Source organism: Nicotiana tomentosiformis, chromosome 3, assembly GCF_000390325.3.
Source record: "Nicotiana tomentosiformis chromosome 3, ASM39032v3, whole genome shotgun sequence".
Taxonomy (NCBI): Eukaryota; Viridiplantae; Streptophyta; class Magnoliopsida; order Solanales; family Solanaceae; genus Nicotiana; species Nicotiana tomentosiformis.
Window position 1 is genome coordinate 112,859,048 of NC_090814.1, and position 22,315 is coordinate 112,881,362.

At 32.1% G+C, this 22,315-nt stretch overlaps 1 protein-coding gene across 1 annotated transcript; it reads left to right on the forward strand.

The window, feature by feature from the left end:
* Positions 1-13,312: 13,312 nt before the first annotated feature.
* On the forward strand, positions 13,313-16,709 carry LOC104095833 (histone deacetylase 6-like). Its single transcript, XM_009602049.4, has 5 exons — positions 13,313-14,065; positions 14,928-15,368; positions 15,479-15,621; positions 16,290-16,380; positions 16,471-16,709. Exons 1-5 carry the CDS (start codon positions 13,508-13,510, stop codon positions 16,540-16,542), a joined length of 1,305 nt encoding a protein of 434 aa, XP_009600344.1. The 5' UTR covers positions 13,313-13,507; the 3' UTR covers positions 16,543-16,709.
* Positions 16,710-22,315: the final 5,606 nt, after the last annotated feature.

Below are 22,315 nucleotides of genomic sequence, written 5' to 3' on the forward strand. Positions count from 1 at the left end.
TCAGGCATTTATTTCCCTCATAACCGTATAAGTTCGATGTTAAAGGGGTCACTCTCGTTGTTGTCGTTCCCCCTGGTTCCATCGAAGCCGACCTCGCCCCTCGGGTTGTTGTTGTCAACCCTCTGCGTTGTTTGATTTGCGGGAGCATCGGGAGGAACTGGACCTCGTCCATTTGCGTCGTTGGAAGCACCCGACAACGCCTGCTTCAGTTCCGTCATGACCTTATCCTGTTGTGTGAGGTGGCCTATAATGGCCTCTTGTTGCTCCTTCAAAATCCTTACTATTTCGACGACGTGCTCGTCTTCAGCATTATCAGAAGTCGCCTCTCAAAGTTGTCATTGTTATCGTCCGTCGTGGACCGGCATGGCCTCATCCCCCTCGTTCTGGGTATCACTGATTGAATCCTCGTGCTGAGGCTGATTTCCTTGGGCCTCAACGTTGTGTGCGATGTTGACATTGTTATCTGTCATTTTCTATGATTTATTTTGCTGAGAACAAATAATCAAACGAGTTGGTAATAGATGCAAGGATCGACTCAATTACACAACTGTCTAAGCCCCACGGTGGGCGCCAAACTGTTTACCCGTAAAACGGTACAGTTGGATTTATACATGGTTTATAGACAAGTAAATTAATTTGATCCCAAGACGATAAATAAATTAGATAAAAATACAATACTTAGTCTTGAGATGGAGATAAAACAACATAAATCATAATTCCGGGAGCAGGGTTTCTGGGGACAATAATAACGATATAAATGAGCAAGAAGATAAAATTATATTGAGCTTTGAATAGATTGTAGCATATGTTTGTCAGGAAATTTGTGTCATTTACAATGATAATAGAGCTCATTATTTATAGTTGCACCTAGGGAACAAGGTCCTAGGATCAAGCCCCTCTTTAATGACAATTATGAGGGCCATTGAAGAATGTGCAACGGTAGGCAATGGATGTCATATTCTCTATAAATGGTGTGTCTAATTAAAGCAAAAAATAAAAAAGTGAATATGTATTAATGATGTGATGGATAGTTAGGAAACCAATTTTTAGAAGAAAAGACATATGCTAATAAATAACTTAATACATTAAAACTCTATAATATTGCATTAATTCCATCACGTTTATTTGAGAATGTTAAACGGACTGCATAAAGCATTAAAATTGAGAAAAAAATTCCTACGATAATATATTATTATATTATATTTGAACTGTTTTCCTACTCAAATAATATTTTTTATTATTTATTTTTTTTATGTAATATAGAAAATATACCCAATTATTAAAGAACAACTAAGAAAATTTTTAAGAATATAAATGTGTGAGAAAGAAAAAGAAAAATATTGGTACGAGTCAATACCACTAATAATTTTGCAAACATAAAGTTATAAAACTAGAATGTCATATCGATATTTTTACTCTTTGAAAATAAAATGTATGATGGATAAAACTATAATTACGGTTAAGTATTCAAACATGAGATGAACTAATATTAAGAATCTGAATCAACAGAAAATAAATTATTTTTATGTTAAAACGAAATAATCAAATCTTTTAATTAATTATTTAGCAAGAGAATCTAATTAAATTATTTTTTAAATTCATCATATGAGTAATATTATTTTTCTAAGTTAAAAAAATCTTATGGTACATAACTTCATTCCATAAAAAGAGTGTTAGAGAATAAAAAATTTAGATCATAAAGTAAAAAATATTAGTATAATATTTAGAAGGCCATACAAGTGTTTGAAGAAGCACAATCAAAGCTAAATTCTGAACAAGAATAAATTTTCAAGACTATATTATCAAAAATCGACTCTGGTATAGAGAGATTATCCTTTGTAGATGCCTTCGGCGGAATCGAAATAATATTCATATGTCATGCATTACTTGCAAATTGTTAGATCAGGAGGCATGATATTGTAAGCAATAAGAACAAATGGTGTACCAACAATAATTTTATTATGAGTCCGTACAACTCACTTTAGATTTGATATACCTCTTCAAATAATTGAAATAACCATCACAAATATACTAAAGCAGAGCAATAATACTAAATTTATAAGGAAAGCAAAAGTGATAATATGGGATGAAGCGTTTTTGGTTAAGCGTCAAACGATAGAAACAATTGCCCAGAGTTTTAGAGATATATTGTATATCAATGAATCGTTTGGTGAAAAATTAATAGTTTGGGAGGTGACTTTTGTCAAGTACGATCAGTAGTTTCAAAATTGATGAAAGCAGAAACTGTAAAAGCTAACTTGCCAAAATTTTACTTATGGCCTCAATTGAAAAATATTCAAATGACAAGAAATATAAAAGTAAGAACAGATCCAACATTCAGTGACTTCTTACTTTGTGTCGTAAACGAAAAAGATGATCTAATAAAAGATAATTTGGTTCTTCTACAATACTTTATTATCAACCCCAATGAAAATAGTAGTGCATTTAATAAGGAAAGTATTTTCATCATTAGATTAAAACGCAATTTGTGTAATTACATGATAGAAATTAAAGAGCTATCTTAACTAGCAGAAATGAATATGTTGATTAACTACATAAAAGGTTGATTACTAAGTTTTATGGTAAAAATAAAATATTTTCAGTTTTGACTCAGCAGAAGATAATACCAACAATTACAACTAAGAAAAATACTTAAATACTTTAATACCAAATGGCCTTCCACCGTACATGTTTGTTGTCAAGTTCATTATTTCTTACCTATGTTAGTGTCACAATATATATATAATAGACTAAGTTAAAATTGATCTTCCATTGCATATAGGTTGATTTTGAAGAAAAATATGTTTGTCATGCTACTGAAAACTTAGATCTGTTGAATAGCTTATGTAATAGTACACATATGATATATAAAAGTTTCGATAATAACGTCATACATGCAGAACTTATGTGTCACGACCCAAATTCACCTATAAGTCATGATGGCGCCCAACATCCCACCTAGACAAGTCAACTAATGATTTAAACATATATTCATTTCTTTAAAAATTATTCGAGCAATAAAACTCGGAGTACTTGCAAAAATTAAGACAACGTGAAAAATAAGATAAATTAAAACCCAAGTAAAATAATTAAATCCAAAAATTCTACTAGTGTGTGTCAAGACCTGGTGTCACGAGTATATGAGCATCTAGTAAATTATACAAAATTCTAAATACTGTCTGAAATAAAATAGACAGAATGCAAATACAAGAAGAGACACTAGTTGCTGTAGAACGGCTCAGAAAGGCAGCTCACCACTAAGCCTCTGGATAACGTGGGTGCGCTCCGATAGATCCTCCGATAGTACATGTCTCGGGTCCTGCACAAAAAGTGCAGCAAGCGTAGCCTGAGTACGTAAACAACGTGTACCCAGTAAGTATCAAGCCTAATCTTGAAGAAGTAGTGACGAGAGATCGACTTAGACACTCACTATGGGTCAATAATATTACAATAGATATATTTAATTAAACATGATTTTTGGATGAACAACAATAAATTTCTAAACAAGCAGAAATAATTAATTCCTTACATTCCAATAATTTCTAATTTATCAATTAACTTCACAAGCAGCAATTAAAGTACCAAGGTATCGTGTAATTATTATTATTAGGCATGAATTCTGTCGAGGTCGTACGGCCCGATCCAGAGTATCGTGTACACTGCCGAGGGACATGCGACGCGATTCATAGATGCATCTATACTGCCGAGGTGTTCGGCCCGCTCCACAAGAAAGGAGGACATTTTCTTATGAACCTACGGAATGAGAAGTTATTATAATATTAACACGTAGGATGTTCAATCTCTATTAACAATTCGATAATTTACACAAAATTCAAGTATATGAAGTTTCGATCTTTTACTATTTCCTCAAACAATTTACAATATAATTTCAGTAATTTAATTAAATAAAAAGAGCAATTATTACAAGTAATTCATGATTTGAGTCCTAAAACTATCCGGACATTAATATAATTAGTAGCTACGCACGGACTCTCGTCATCTCGTGCGTACGTAGCCCCCACAATTAACAATAATTATTAATGTGAATCACCTATGGGGTAAATTTTCTCTTACAAGGTTAGGCAAGAGACTTAACTTGTCTCAAAGCCCACTCCCGATCACAATGTCGCGAAAAATCTCAATTCAATGCTGAAAAATTCGAAACTATCCAAAAGTTATATAAAATAATTAATATATACTCAATAATTCGAAATTAGACTATTAAATAAATTACCCTATCTAAAAATGGTGAATTCCTAAAATTTACCCGGACCCACGTGCCTGGATTCTAGAAATGTTTGGAGGAAAACGTTACCCATAATCTCAAGAACTCAAATATACAATTTTCATCCAATTCCATAACCATTTTCGTGGTTAAAAGCTCATTTTTGTCAAAATATAGGTTTTTCATCTAAGCCCTTGATTTCCAAGATTTACATGTTATAATATACCCATAATCTATATATTTAACTCAAAGTATGTAGAATTAACTTACCTCCAAGTTGCTAGTTGAAATTCTCTCTCAAAAAGCTCCAAAATCGCCCAAAAATAGAGGAAAACGGACTAAAATGACTAAGCCTCGCCCCCCTTTTTAACATTCTGTCTAACAGTCATTTCCGCACCTGCGGAGGCTTAGCCGTACCTGCGGTTCCGCACCTGCGGAAAACGTCTCGCAGGTGCAAGATTTTTCCTCTTGGCCTGGCTCCGCACCTGCGCCCAAAGGACCGCACATACGCGTCCGCTTCTGCACCCCAAGCCTTCGCACCTGTGGAATTGTTCGCTTCTGCGAGCTGAATGTCGCACCTGCGGTTGGCCAAGCGCAGGTGCGATTCTGACAGCAGCTGGGAGCTTCAGTTTTTGGGCTCCCAATTTCCAACTTGGTCCGAGCCTCGTCCGATTGACACTCAGGCCCCCCGGGACCCCGTCCGAACATACCAACAAGTTTAAAATCATAAAACGGACTCGCTCGAACCCTCAGAACGTGTAAAACAATATCAAAACTAAGAATCATACCTCAAACCAAATTGATTCAACTTAAAATTTTTAAATTCTTCAAACTTATTCTGAACATGCCGAAATATACTTATACTATTCAGAATGACATCAAATTTTGCGTGCAAGTCTTAAATCACCATACGGAGCTATTCTCATGCTCAAAATTCCAAACGGACCTCAATTACTCCAAAACCTACTCCAAACCAAATTTAAAGAACATTAAACCTTCAAATAGTTGATTTTTCCTATTAAGCGCCGAAACACTTTCGGGTTGTCCAAAACCCGATTCGAACATACGCCCAAGTCCAAAATCATCATACGAACCTATTGGAACCGTCAAATCCCGATTCCGGGGTCATTTTCTTAAAATGTTGACCGAAGTCAAACTTAACATTTTAAGGCCAACTTAAGGAACCAAGTGTTCCGATTTCAACATGTACACGTCCAAATTCCGAACCAACCGTCCCCGCAAGTCATAAATTAGTAAAAGCACATACAAGAAATTTTATTTAGGGGAATGTGGTTCTAAAAGTCAAAATGAACGGTTGGGTCTTTACATTATGATACTGGTCAATGTGCTTCTAAGTATGTGTTTATCCCCGAATTCAACTTTCGTCTTCCGAAATAAAAGAATATCCTTTTAAATTTGTGTGAAAATAATTTTTATTATGTTTATGTTTTGTAATTATAATAAATAAAGCACAAGGAAAAACATCCTAAATATTGGACTATATTTACAATAATTTATTTTCTTACACGAATAATTATATGTTGCACTTTCAAAAGAGATATCAATATCGACAAAGAGTTCTGGTTATGGCAGAGCAACCAAAGCACTGGAAGAAAATATATACAAAAAAATATCGTCTATAAAGAAGTGTTCGGTAAGATACCATCACATTATATACCTTTAAACTACAATACATAGTTAGCTACTTAACATGACTAAAATTGATCATTATAGTAAGTTCTGATGATATCCATTCATTTTGAATTCAAGTATTATGCTAATGTAATAATATTTTTGACACTTAGATGATTGTTATATTTTTATATATAAAATTTCTCTCATTAATTAAATTTTATTATTCCTTTATATAAATAAATATTTAAATCATCATATATCATTAGTAACATGCATCGCACGTTTATAGATACTAGTTCACTAAAAAATGGGTTGGATAATGAACTTTTTAAAAACGGGTCAAATATGAATAAAAACCATATTATCCATTTAGAAAATAGATAACCAATGGATAATTAATGAGTTTAACTTTTATATTCGTAAAACCTCAAATTGGGGGTTCCTCAAGTTTGGAATAGTAGGAATTCTCCCAAAAGTGAACATATTCACGAAGTCATAGATAATAGTTACCCACATTATCCGCCGGTTAACCCGTTTTTATCCGTATTAAATATTGGTCGGATCGGATAATTTATCCATTTTTTCATTACCCTTTTTGACCCGTCCCATATCCGACCTGACTCGCCCGTTTACCACCCCTACTTCGTGGGGACAAGTATGATTTTTAGCATTTCCGCTTAAGACCAAAAATAATTTAGCTAATTCTTAAACCATTTATTGAACTATAAGGTCTAGTATCCCACGTGACGTAATAAACGAGGATTCAATTTCACTATTATTCTTCCTCTTTCCCCTTCCTTGCTGCACCCATATAATAATAAAAATTAAGAGAACGTTTAATGAATTTAAAAACGTGGGTTAATTGGATAAATCCTTATTCAACTTAGTCCCCATTTCACAAAAACGTCATTGCTTAAAGATATTTCTGTTGTGAGCTCCTCCATTTTGCCATAACACACCTTTTCAACTAAAGGTTCAAATTTACCCTTGATGTATTCGATTTATTTTATATTTGTCCTATATGTTTACCCTTCAATCCATAAAGGCCCTAATCGTTAATTTGATCTCCTATTTGCCCCTCGCTTTAACAATTGTTTAGCTTGGCTCCAAACGTTAGCTGGAGCCACGTAAACTAACAAAAGATCCAAATTTACCTATAAATAATCAAGTTAGTCTGTATATATAGTATGCAATACTTAAAAACATGTCCTTGAACAATTGAAAAAGCCCAAATATACTCTTGTACAACTAAAGATATTCAAACCAATGGAAAATCATTAGCGGAAAACCAATAGTGGGAGGGACATATTTGTGACTAAAGATAAGAGTAAATTTTATGGATGGTCATTCAGTTTTGAGTTCATTATCCAAAAGTTACTTTTCTTTTTTTTGTTACGTAAAAGTTATTTAAATTTGCGTTTATTACCTAAAAGTCACTTTTCTTTGTTTAGTTACACAAAAATCATTTCACTATGCTCTAGTAATCACGATAATCACTTTGACAAAATTTTATCTACCTGAAAAGTCTATTATACCCTTGACATTATAAATTCTCCAATTTATATAATACATTCTATATTATATATTTTTACCTAGGTATTTTACTTATAATTATTTTATATTATTTTATTTATTATTTTTATAATATATTAGTACGTTTAATTTTCCCATAATACTGAATTTGTTTAATCATATTCGAGGATGAACAGATTTTCAAATATGAAAACGACAAAAAAATAGTTATTTGAAATAAGAAAAAAATATTTGTTTAACAAATGATAGATTTTTATAGTTAGTAAAACTTTTAATTTTTAAAAAATATATTTGAGTTTAATATAAAACTTGTAGGCTTTATCTGTTGAAATTATTTATTTAAAAGTGTTAATATGATGTGTGAGTTTACTAAATGTGGGTATTTTATTTATTGGATTACCAAATATGGCTTGACTTATAAATTTGTGAGCTTTGATTTTATAATTCTTATTAAAAATATTTCACTAGGCAATTTAAGAACGTTAAGTTGAGATTTGTTCATAATAAAGTTACTGACAAATTTAATAACTCTACCAATATATCTTGAAAATTAACGTTATAAAAATAATAAATAAAATAATATTAAGTTAATTTAGTTATAAATAAAATACATAGGTAAAAATATATTATATAGTATATAATATTGAAGGTATTACATAAATAGGAGGATTTATATAATATGAAGGGCATAATAGACTTTTCAAGTAAAAATATTTTAAAATCTGACCAAGGTGACTTTTATGATAACTAGATCAAAGTAAAATAATTTTTGTGTAACAAAAGAAAGAAAAGTGACTTTTGAGTAATGAACACAAAGTTAAATGATTTTTATGTAACAAAAAAAGAGAAATGACTTTTGGGTAATGAACACAAAGTTGAATGACCATCAATAAAATTTACTCCGAAAGATAACCGTGGAACTTCTATGTGTCAAAAGGCAAACAACACATAAATAAAACAAATCGCATATGTTAGGTGTATATTTGGAATTTTTCCCTACCAATCTATATATTATTAAAAGGAGAGGAAAAAGCTTTCTCATTAAATCAAGTGACAACCTAGGAAAAAGCCACATGGTATAAGTAGTTAATAATTAGTTATTGGTTATTATTTTTAAATTTAAATATCTATAATATAAATAAAATAATATACTTTATAATAAAAAACGAAAATTAAAAAAAATCCGACCATTCAAATTGGAGAGTAGTTTCAAGTTGGAGTTTTTAAATTATTTTAAAATAAAAAAACTAAAATTAACAAAAAATAAAAAACTGCCAATTCAAAATTTCTTTGTTTTTCTTAATAATTTTTGTTTTTATTTTTAAAAATAAAAATTTAATTTATTCAGAAAATATTATTGAGAATAATAGAATAAAATATAAAATAAAAAAATATATTTAATTATATTATAAAAATAAAATAGCATAATTTTTTTAAATAAAGTAATATGCTAATAAAAGTTTATATTAACAATGCAATAATACTAAATATTGGATAATATAACAAAGAAAAATACCTAACAAGCCTATTATTCGATGCCTATATAAGTCTCATTATTTTAATAGAGATTTTATTCATTAAAATTCAGATAATATTATTGAGAACAATAGAATAAACTTAAAATAAAAAATATTCTAAGAGTAATAAAATATATATCTTCTATTATATTATAAAAAGAAAGTAGTAGACAAAACTATTAAATAAAGTAATATGCTAATAAAAATTTCTATTAACAATGCAATAATACTAAATATTAGATAATATAATAAAGAAAAATACAGAACAAAAACGTTATTCAATGACTATACACTTTCTTTAATTTAACAGAAATTTTATTCATTAAAATTCAGATAATATTATTGAGAACAATAAAATAAAATTTAAAATAAAAAAAAATATTTCAAGAGTAATAAAATATATATCTTCTATTATATGATAAGAAGAAAGTAGTAGAAAAAAATATTAAACAAAGTAATATGCTAATAAAAATTTCTATTAATAATGTAAAAATACTAAATATTGGATAAATATAATTAAAAAAATATAGAACAAAAGTTATTCAATGACTACACAAGTCTCTTTAATTTAATAGAGATTTTATTCATTAAAATTCATACAATATTATTGACATTATTAGAATAAAATTTAAAATTTAAAAAATATTTCAAGAGTAATAAAATATATATCTTCTATTATATTACGAAAAAAAGTAGTAGACAAAAATATTAAACAAAGTAATATGCTAATAAAATTTTTTATTAACAATGCAATTATATTAAATATTGAATAATTTAATAAAGAAAAATACATAACAAAAAAGTTATTCGATGACTATATAAGTCCCTTTAATTTAATAAAGATTTTATTCATTAAAATTCAGATAATATTATTGACAACAACAGAATAAAATTTAAAATAAAAAATATTTCAATATTAATAAAACATATATATCTTCTCTTATATTATAAAAAGAAAGCGAGCAAACAAAAATATTAAACAAAATAATATACTAATAAAATATTTCTATTAACAATGAAAAAAATACTAAAGATTGGATAGTAGGATAAAGAAAAATGTAGAATTAAAAAGTTATTCAATGACTATATAAGTCCCTTTAATTTAAACCCGATCAAAATTTAATTTAATTAATATTTTTTAATATTGACCGCGCATCGCATGGCAGAAAAATTATTCAATGACTATATAAATCCCTTTAATTTAATAGAGATTTTATTATTGGATATATCATATTGACAAATAAGATGACAATTGAAATTTATTAAAGCAATAAGATATAATATGTTCAAACAAATCCGATCACAATTTAATTTAATTAATATTTTTTAATATTGACCGTGCATCGCGCGAATACGACTATTAGTTATGAATTTATATGACTGACTCATTATCTAGGATTAATAGATGGAAATTAGCACCATGTGACAACATATAATAGTAATTGATATATTTTTGGCCTTAGATTATATTTGACAAAGGCAGCCCAAACAAATTGGCATTATATAGCCAAATCAAAAAACCCTACTTTATGTAACCCTCTCTCTATCTCTCTTTGGGGTCTCCCTCTCCCTTTCTCCTCCCAATTCCACCACAAAACTGCCGAAACTGCCACTCGATGGCCTTCACTGCCTCCATACTCACTATCTTTTCTGTCTTTCTTCACTCTTATCGTTCTTGTTCGGGCAAGACTCGACACAAACGAGAATCTGTCAAGATTCAAAAATTCAAGGCCATAAACTGTTGAATTCATCCCCATGTGAAATACTTTTGTTTCTAATTGTTAGACTACAATTCTTGGGAATCGTTTTTAAAGTTTGAACTTGAATGGCTAGTATGGTTTTCTTTTTCAAAAGTTAGTTGACAATTGATCACGTAAAATTAAGCACAAAAAATTCTTCTGTCATAGTGACAATTCAAAAATTACAGAGAAAATTATTTGAGGTTGTTCTAAATCATGAACTTATTATTTCAAGTCAATTTTTTTAATGTTCCTCAACGCCACGACTGGACAGGATTTATATGTTTCTGCCAACGGAAGGAAGGCGAGGGTGCAATAACACTATGTATGTTTGTGTTAGTGGGCTGCTACTTTTTGAAGACCATAAAGGAGGAGAAATTGGCATACAAATAAGGAAAATAAATTTTGGTATATATATTTGTGTATATCTACAAGAAATTGTGTTATACAATGAGATATACAAAGAAGAAAAATAAATTTTTTGATATACATTGTGACATACAAAGAATAAAAATAAAATTTTGATATATAGTTTGATATACACAAAGAAGAAAAATAAAGTTGTGATATACATTTTGGTATACACATTATTTTTAATGTATTATATATTTATACAAATAATATAATTATTTTTGTGTTATGCATTTAGATATATTCAAAGAAGGAAAATAAAATTTTGATATACAAAAAGAAGGAAAATAAACTTGTGATAACATTTAGATATACATATTATTGTTGTGATATATATTTATTAGCCATTTGGTGCCAATATCTATAATTAGGGCTTTTTTCTCCAAATTATGTGGGTACGTTATCGCACCGTGTCAAAATCCCTGCGAAAAAAGAAAAATATGGATTGGGTCGAATATCCTAGTGATGCCTAAGCAATAACCTGCGAGGCTTTTGAGTTATATATTTTTTTAAGCCAAGTCCACATGAATGTTAGGCCCTTTAGAAAAGAAGTTCCGAAAAGATATTCCAAATACTGAAAAACAGAGATTCAATTTTAAAAAGGAAAAACAATACCATCCAAGACACTATTATAGAGCTGTCATTATAGGTCTGGCCGGGTTAGCCCAACTCAATTCATATGGGCTTTAACAATTGATGGGTTGGGTTGGGCTAGCCACTACTTTAATGAGCTTTATAATTATCAGCTCACCCCAGCCCTATGTGGGTCGCGTCCCCTACAGATCGGCCCATCATTTTTTAAAATATAATTTTATATTTTTTTTTTATAAACTCTAACCTAAAAAAAGATAAATTTTTAAAAGTTAAAAAATATCTTATTGGAAAAAATTCGCAAAACTTAATAACTTTTTATACTGTTCCAATATATCACAATAAACACTAAAAAAGTAAAAGACAGACTATAGTTCATTACTAAAAGTCAAAACTCAAAACAAACCATTCAAGAGAACGTCCATGAATATCCAATACATCATCGTCATCAAACACATTTGAATACGCTTGTGACAAGGTTGTCTTAACTCTTAACATCTTCACTTTTATCTATATCTACAATTCATATGCAATATTAATTAGTTAAATATTAATAATAAATAAATGTTAAAAACTAATAATATTCAAATTCACATAAAAAAAATATTACCAGTTTGAATTTGGAAAAAGCCGTATAGCCAATTTCGAGTAGTAACAAGTGTTTGGATATTTTCATGATAGATGCAACTTCTGTACTTTGTCAGAACATGCCCACCAATGCTAAATGTTGATTCCGATGCTACAGTGGTAATAAGAATACTAAGTACATTGCGTGCCATTAGTGGAAGGTCGGGATATTTTCTAGAATAGTCCTTCCAATACATGACAATATCCATCTCTTGGAACTTCTCAAGATCAAACTTTGGTTTCTCTAAGTAAAGACCCAATTATGACTTTCCATCACTAGATACAGTATACCTTTTATATTTTATATATTTTAACTAATTATTTTTATTAAGCCCACGGGCTGGTCCAATCCAGCCTCAGTCAAGCCTTATGGGCCACGGGCTTGCTCGGGCCGGACTTAAAAATCTTGTTTTTAAATGGGCTCCAAAAATTTTAACCCAATCCTGCTAAATCACGGGTTAGGCTGGGTTGGCCTAACGAGCCAAGCCCATGTTGACTGCTCTAACTATCAGAGAGTTTCACTCGCGCAATTCGATTATTGTGGTTTCGAATTCTAGGACATTGTTATGAAATTTCACTTGCACCGTTTCGAACTCTAGGAATATATCTTGAAGCTCTTGCGATTATTTTTCAACTACTTTCCCTCAATTTAAGCTACGGCGAAAATTTCTACTTCTTTCATTGTTTTGTGTCATTATTTTTACATTTTAATTAAATAAAATTGTTTAATCCATGTCCTTTAGAATAATGTAAAATCATTTTAATCTATTTTCATTAACAAAGTGATTTTTTATGTCATTTTTCATAATTTGACTCTCAAATCATCTTTTGAAAATATTGACCAACACAAATTATTTTCCAGATAATGAAAATAGTGTTTCCCAAAAATATTTGCCAAATACAAGCTACTCCTCCCTCTAAACTCAAAGTACTTATTTAAAAAATCCTTTTAATACAATTATATATTTCTCAAAATAAATAGGTAGAATCTTGGCCGAAAAGAATTCATAGTTCCTTTTCCAACTATAAAAAGGTTTTGGAGCTTTACCTTGCTTTTAAAAACTAACGAAAAGGCTTTACTAATTCCTTTTGGATTAGGTATGATTTCCAACTTATAAAAAGGTTTTGGAGCTTTACCTTGCTTTTAAAAACTTACAACGTATTTAGTTGCTCTTTTAGGTGAAAGTAACAGCAGTTATTTTGATAGGGAACGGACATAACAGTAGAGAATGGACTCTTCCATTTCAACAGTGGAGGGCGGCGCGTCGCTTCCTTCGACGGGGACTGACGCGACAAAGCGCCGTGTCACTTATTTCTACAACCCTTACATCGGCGACTATTACTACGGTCAAGGCCATCCAATGAAGCCTCACCGTATTCGCATTACCCAAAATCTTGTTTGCCACTACAAACTTCATCGCCGAATGGAGATCACTCGCCCGTTCCCGGCGAGTGCGGAGGATATTTGCTGGTTCCACTCGCCGGATTACGTGGACTTTCTCTCTTCCGTTTCACCGGAGACTCTTTACTATCAGACACATGACGACCACGACCTTAAACGCTTCAACCTCGGAGAGGATTGCCCTGTTTTTGATGGGCTTTTTGGTTTTTGTCAAGCTTCTGCCGGTGGTTCCATTGGCGCCGCCGTTAAGCTTAATCGACAAGATGCTGACATAGCCATCAATTGGGCTGGGGGATTGCACCATGCAAAGAGAAGCGGGGCCTCCGGATTTTGCTATGTTAATGATATTGTTCTTGGAATTCTTGAACTTCTCAAGGTCCACAAGGTAAATATACATCTCAGTTATACTCTGTTTTTCTTGTTTTATTTGTTTCTTTGCTCTCCCGAAAGTAAGCTCTTTTTATGGTCTTGTTTGTAGTGGTGGACCGTGGTATGTGAAAGGACAAGAACTTTTTCCTAATTTATACTTAAGAATTTAATGTGACACCCCATGTTTATGTTGAATATTGACTACATATTGTATGCTAGGCACTTTTATAGACACTAACTCAAGGTAGTTTGCTCTAAGGGGTGATGCCTTTTATTTATTCGTATTGTTGTTTAGACTGACTTGGATTGGCTTTGATGAATATTAATATAAGAAGTTTTGAATGTGCTTGTTCTTTTGAGTTTGTAAGGGGGATATGTTAATAATAAGTCTTGCGGATGTGTAAAAGGATTAAAGATAGTATTAAATTCAGTATAATGTTACAAATTGTTTTGTATTGTTGTCTATGAAGAAGTAATTACTATATTCTTTTCTGATAATTTTGTTGATTACCATTAGAGATAGGAGGTCTTTATGTAGGTCATACTTAATCGGATGGAGCGAGTAATTTGGAGGACAAAATCCTTATCCAATAGTATTTTAAAAAAAAAAATGGAACTTAGTTGATCACTCATTATCTCTCAAGATATTGAGGAATTTATCTCTGTGTATATTGTGGGAATATACTGGGTATGTTGTTGCTTTTGTATATTGATGAATTTATCTAATAGAATTCCAATAATTATTGTGTCAATTGTCTATAAGCATTGCTTGTAGGCCATAGCTGGATTGCATCTTTTGCTTCAATGGTTTGTTTTGCCAAAAGCGCAGCTTATTATAAAACTATTGTGCCTAACATGCTCGGTGTTGTTGTGTGCAGCGTGTACTGTATATTGATATTGATGTTCATCACGGAGATGGAGTTGAGGAGGCTTTTTACACCACAGATCGGGTTATGACAGTGTCTTTTCATAAGTTTGGGGACTTCTTTCCTGGTACGGGGCATATCAAAGACATTGGTGCAGGTTCTGGCAAGTACTATGCCTTAAACGCCCCTTTGAATGATGGAATTGATGATGAAAGTTTTCGTCGTCTATTCCGTCCCGTTATCCAAAAAGTAATGGAGGTCTATCAACCTGAAGCTGTGGTTCTTCAATGTGGTGCTGATTCACTAGCTGGAGACAGGTTGGGCCTTTTCAACTTGTCTGTCAAAGGCCATGCTGATTGCCTTCGATTCCTCAGGTCTTTCAATATTCCTCTAATGGTATTGGGAGGTGGAGGTTACACAATTCGGAATGTTGCTCGGTGCTGGGCCTACGAGGTCTGTCTCTATCTCTATTTTGGTGCTTTTTCCTGTCTTTGGATTTTCACCTATTACTGTTTACTTGTCTTCTAAGTTGCGCTAAGATTGAACTTCTTTAATGTTTACAGACAGCAGTTGCAGTTGGAGTAGAGCTTGAGAATAAATTGCCTTACAATGACTATTACGAGTATTTCGGCCCAGATTATACTCTTCATGTTGAACCAATACCCATGCAGAATAAGAATTTGCCCCGGGATCTGGAGAAGATCAGGTAATTTGAAAATCATTCTTTTACGGCTTTGCCTCTTTTAAACTGTCGAAAAATACAATTCATTAATAGTATATGTTTGAAGCTGTATAGGGTAGGCAATTTTCCTTGTCTAATCAATTTGTGAAGCATCAGCCAGTGTGAGATCATGAACAAATCTTTGTTAACCTGCAATCAAAATGTAGAAATAATTTTGAGATATAGAGAACCCCTGGTGGTGGAGAATCCCTAATTTGTCTTATAAAGATAAATTATTAAGTGGAGGTCCAAATGGATTGCAATAAGGATTTATATTAACTTGAACTGGTTTGGAATTGAGTTGTTATTTTTGTTGTAAAAAATGTTAGCGTAGATATAGAAAAGTTCTTATCTTCCTTTTACAGCTATGTTGAATTGGTTTAATTAAAAATAAGCATTTGCAACCCTCACTGTCACACAATTTAACTCCACTAGAAGAATATCACTAGATTTTGTTTAACTTTTCTTCGTGATGTTCAACTCTCTTTGCTTTTCTGTTGCGTTGTTTGGAAATGGTATGCGGAGATATTCCCCTTTTCTTTTATCAATGTAGAATTTCTGCGTTTCCTCTTCATTCCAATTTTCTTACTCGTTTCCTTTATTTTTCAATTTAAGATGATGGGTATTTGACGTAAATGATTGGTGGATTGCAGGAACATGTTGCTGGAACAACTCTCGCAATTACCCCATGTACCTAGTGTTCCATTTCAAATGATACCTTCCATTACAGAAGTTCCTGAAGAGGTTAGCTCTAGTTCATCTGCAAATTCATTTGATTTTCTATACTATATATGTTACCCGACCTGATCCCCGTTTAACTACTTCTGTATGCAGAGAGAGGAAGACATAGATCAAAGGCCAAAACCACGGATATGGATTAAAGAGGAATATGAGTCTTATTGCTGATTAAGATATGTGTACATTTGAAGTAGTGTCTTCAGTTTCATCTTTGATGTTCAATAGATTCTTGTATCATACATTTGAAGTAGTGTCTTCATCAGTTTCGCTAGAATATTTGATGTTCAATAGATTCTTGTATCATATTCTTTCTACATAATCGTTTAGTTGTATGTCATGTGTATATACATGCATGCACACATTTTCTTTGCTATGGTCAATTTTTGCAGAATTTGTGTTTGAGTGGAAGTTAGATGGGCAAAGTGATACTAACAAGTGAAAAATGGGATTCTCCCTTAGAGAAAATGTCCAAAATCATCTTCTACATCTGAGGTTTTATTCAAGGGAACCGTCCGTATACCCCTTTAAAGAACCCTTAGCACTATATATTTTAATTATGAAATTACATGTAATACACATCAATTAATTATCCTACATACCCATCAAAGATAATAACTGTCCAATAAACTTGCCCCCTAAATTAAAGGAAACTATCTTGTATGAAACAAATACAATCAAAATCATATTCTTTCCGACCAAACTTTTACACGAAATGCTGATTGAATTTTTATCTTTTAAAATTATTTTTATATTGAATAAAATGTAGTGTAAATTTTTATTAATATTTAAGATTTAAAATTAATTAAATTTTGCTTATTAAATCTTTTTTTATTTGAACTACGTAGGAAATTCAAATATTTAGGACTTTAAAATGGATTATATATATAAAAAAAAAATATCTAAATTAATATGTATACACACACTTAGTGATTTCAATAACTTTTTATAGTAATTTATTCGTCCTATTAAGTTTTTATGTATTAGTAATATTTTCTTTGCTCACGCACATTTCGACAAAGTTATGTAATCATAATTTTTTTTCAACAACTAAAACCTCATTATGTGGGTAACATTAAACCTCTGAAGGAAGATAAACTAAGAAGACATATGATTCAATTTTTTACTTTATTTTGTTTGATAAATCTTTAAAGAATAGTAATAAAAGCCTATATGTTTCAGAAAAAATGTTAAATACTAAATCTTCAAGGGCTATGTGTCTTTATGAAAAATTAAAAACTAAAAAAGAAGCACGATAACTTGTGAAATTAAACTGATAAAATTATAAAATAGGAACATAATTTAAGGTGAATTTATTGAATAATAATTGAGGACTTTTATGAAGAATGTTTTTTCTTTTATTGAGTTAGTTGTACAGGCGAAAACTTCATTTTATGTGTTTGACCTGGTCAATGGTGATAAAGCCTCTGATGGTTGTGACGTGTTGATATAACTCCAAAAGGCCGAGGTGAGACGTGAAAGACGAAGCGCTGTCGAGGTCAAAGTGGCTCAGCAGAGGACAAGGATGAGGACGAACATCCATCTTTAGTACAAAGTGATGATCAATTTTAGGATTTAGATCACCTAGAAAATATTCTATTGGATATTCCTTTCTATTGTACTATCTAGGGATTTGTGGCCCATGTGCTTTTATAAATAGAAAGAGTGGAGATGAGAAGATGAGAGGGGATTGGACATTTTGTAAAGAAATTCATCAACATTCTCTATACAAGATTCCTACTTTATTAAATAGAAACAAAGTTTGACTTTATATTTTTCTCATGTTATTCCTCTCTCCCGATCCAAGAAGGATTTGGATTGGAATACACGATTATTTATCATCACCCATCATTTTCCAAAAAAGAATCTCATCCTTGTCGGGTGATCTTTGTCTCATTTACTATTTAGAAGCCATTTATTATTATTTATTGCTATCCTTTATACTTCTAGGTCTTTATTACTTCATTATTATCTAAAGTTGTCTTCTTTAGTATTGCACTTTAAAATACTTATCATAAAAACGTTAGATATGTCCTTGAATATTGATTTGACTGTGATTAACCCCGATTTTCTAATAATTTAATTGTATAAAACCAAAACCTACTTTTGGGGTCATACATTAGTTATATAGGATTAATATTCATCAATTTCAAAAGCTTACACTTTATTTATAAATTAAATATAATTTTAAAAATAAGATATAATTATCTTACAAAAATTACTATTGAGATAGGATGCGCGTACTTAGTGTGTGTATATATTATGTATTTTCACAATTATATATTGTAAACATAAACAATTTAGTACAAATCCTACTCTAATTTCAAGACCATGAAACTTAAACAATTTTTACAAGAACATAAAATAGCAATAATTGAATTATGTTATTAGAAATATGTAAAATCTTTTTAGCAAAATTTGACCAAATACTAATTATTTTTCAATTATGGACAAAAGTATTTCTCACAATATATTTGACGGACCAAATACAAGATATCTTCTCTCAAGGTACTTATTTAAAAATTATTTTAATAAAAATGTTTCCCGGCTTTAGACACTTGGCGGAAAAAGACTTAATAACTCCTTTCCAGTTTGTAGAATCATTTTCTTGTAAACTTTGTTCAACCATTTACTTTCATTTCCAACTATAAAATGGTTTGGAGCTTTACCTTACGCTTTTGAAAAGTTAGTACTACTTGGCAGCTGTTTTGGGTGTGATTGTGCAGAAATTTAGAAAGAAGAGCAGCTTTTTGAGAGTGAACGTACATAACAGTAGCGGCAGGCAATGGACTCTTCCACTTCAACCGTGGAGGGCGGCGCGTCGCTTCCTTCGACCGGTACCGACGCGACAAGCGCCGTGTTACTTATTTCTACGACCCTTACATCGGCGACTATTACTACGGCCGGGGCCATCCAATGAAGCCTCACCGTATTCGCCTTGCCCACACTCTTGCTTGCCACTATGATCTTGATCGGCGAATGGAGATCACTCGGCCGTTCCCGGCGACTTCGGAGGACATTCGGCGGTTCCACTCGCCGGAGTACGTTGACTTTCTCTCTTCCGTTTCACCCGAGACTCTTTACTACCAGACGCATGGTGCCCACGACCTTAAACGCTTCAACTTCGGAGAGGATTGCCCTGTTTTTTGTCAAGCGTCTGCCGGTGGATCCATTGGCGCCGCCGTTAAGCTTAATCGACAAGATGCTGACATAGCCATCAATTGGGCTGGTGGGTTGCAACATGCAAAGAGAAGCGGGACCTCCGGATTTTGCTATGTTAATGATACTGTTCTTGGAATTCTTGAACTTCTAAAGGTCCACAGGGTAAATACTCTTCTTCTGATGCTCTGTTTTTCTTACTACTCGTATTTTATTTGCTTATTTACGCGCACGAAAGTAAACTCTTTCATATTGGAGCATATATCTATGTGTACGGTGAATATTGTTATTCCCGGTCAATATTCCTGTATTTGTAAATATTAATTCTGCAAAATATAAGTTAACGTAATGAAACAATAATAATGAATTCGAGCCCACTGAATTCACAGTGTTTCCTTAAGGAATTTAATCCCCTCCTAGTACCCAAGGTAATGGATTATTTCCTCCCAGGATAGAACGAATTACACACTGGTGTAGCGGTACTTCAAACCCCAGTGTTTCGGCGAACACAAAGTTCGGTAGCAAATCACACTTACAGTTGCTTTGTTTGAAGTTTAAAAACAATGCAGAACAAAGGAGGAGATACTCAGAAAATCGAATGGAAATGCTGAGAGGAAGCAATGCAATGTATAGCTAATTGTATGTTGAGTTCTTGTATCTTCCTTCAACATTGCTGCTCATTTATATAGCAACCAAGAAGGAGTGCAAGACCAAAACGTCCACCCTTCATGGTGGAGCAAGCATTAAGTGTTTGTGGAGCAAGCACTTCATGGTGTGTGGAGCAAGCACTTCATGGTGGGAAGACCATTATCCGGCTGCCAATTATCAATACACGGATTGGAAAATATCCGTTACAAATACGGATAATCTTACGTTAATATTTACTATTAACAAATAAATTTGGTCCAAAAAATTAATCAATCAATCGATCATTTGACCAAATCCGAATCCGAATCCGAAGCCGTAGCCGTAGCCGTAGCCGTAGCCGTAGCCGAAGCCGAGCCGAGCGAGCGAGCGACGACGACGGCGCGAGGCTTGCTTTCTTCTTAACTCTTTAAGAGCTACAAGAAGAGCAATCATATATATACCCACCAAAAATGTCTTCCACTTCCAATATGGGACAATGTCTTATTGTTAAGAGGGGGAAACTTAAAATTTTACTCAAAATTTCATTTTCCCTCCATTTCCCATTCACCCTCATTTTAAGAATATTACATCTTAAAATAAAACCTCAACAAATATTTTGTACCTTCTTGGGTATTCTTTTGGGCATCGCTGATGTACTCCGTTTCTGGGTGTAGCGGAGTCGGTGCAATGGTATAGCCCCTCTAATTATGTGTTTGATATGTTATGGCAGTTACTGCTATTTTGTGTATATTCGTGGTGTTGATATTAGGATAGCTTTGGGATATTTTAACTGCGTTGCTGAAAAATCTGAAATGTAACAGAAGTATTTTATTTCTGAAAAGTCAAGCTGTCTGAATTTATGTGTAATTGAAAATTGTTGCTTACTTGATCCTGTGAGTATTTCGAAATTTTATTAGTTCTTCTTGGTGATGGTAAATCTCCCAGAAGGAATGTTTATTGTATTGAAGATTCCAGTCGTTGTTAGGCATAAATTTAGCTCACTGAAGAGAGAGTTTGGAATGAATCACTGCTTATGGTTTGGCTAAAAAAGGTCCAGAGAAAATTGATGTTATGTAATCTGCCTCCCCTTGGATTGAATGTAAATATGGTTTTCGGTCAAAGATCTTCAAAGTTCCTTTGGTTCATGCAATTCTAGTTATGGAGTTACCATTTTAGTATTTCAATATTTAAATTTCTTCCTACCTTGAAGCTGTCTAAGAAGTCAAAAGTCCTTTTAATTTTGTTGTTAGTATGAAGATAAGCTCTCCGCTAAATAATGGCCTTAGCAGGTCAGAACATTTTCCCTTGGGAAACATCAGGCATCAAGTATGTCGTAGTATTCTGTAATATTATCATATATCTCCTGTATGATAGTGTATATGAGAGGAAAATCACTTTTTCTTAATTTATGTTAATGAATTTAATGTGACACCCCATGTTTATGTTGATTATTGATTGCATATTGGATGCTTGGTATAGGATATTCCTTGTGTTTTATGTACTACTTTTCTGTTAACCTTTCGGGAAGCAAAAAGAGAAGATTGATTAGAGGTGTGCCTGAGGCACATAGGCATGGCAAGTCGGGCCTTTATTCATGGTGGTACATCGCAGGGATATTATCATTGGAGTATAACCTAAATTGGCTGTGCAATGTACTGAAGGCTAGGCACTATTGAAGACACTAAATCAAGGTAGTTTGCTCTAAGGTGTGAGGCCTTAGCATTGTTGTTGAGGCTGACTTGGGTTGGCTTTGATGAATATAAAGAGGAAATTTTGAATGTGCTTCAATCTTTTGAGTTTGTAAAGGATATGTCAATAATAAGTCTTGAGGAAGTGTCAAAGGATTAAAGATAGTATTAAATTCAGTATAATGTTACAGATTGTTTTGTGGTGTTGTCTATAAAAGAAGTAATTACTCTATTCTTTGCTCATATTTTGTTGATTACCATTACAGATGAGGGGTCTTTATTTAGCTCGATCTTTAATTGGATGGAGCAGTAATTTGGAGGACAAAATACGTATTTGCTATTTTTTTAAGAACTGGAACTTAGCTTATCACTCATTATTTCTGTAATTATGGAGGACTCATTTGCATCCCCTGGATGCTTAATGAAAGCTAACTTTATGTGATCTTAATTTTTCTTTTGTAATTATTGAG

Excerpts from the sequence above, each read along its gene's own strand:
- LOC104095833 (XM_009602049.4), top strand. The coding sequence starts at position 13,508 with ATGGACTCTTCCATTTCAACAGTGGAGGGCGGCGCGTCGCTTCCTTCG. Across the intron at positions 15,369-15,478 it reads CTCGGTGCTGGGCCTACGAG|ACAGCAGTTGCAGTTGGAGT; the intron begins GTCTGTCTCTAT and ends TAATGTTTACAG. Across the intron at positions 15,622-16,289 it reads CGGGATCTGGAGAAGATCAG|GAACATGTTGCTGGAACAAC; the intron begins GTAATTTGAAAA and ends GGTGGATTGCAG.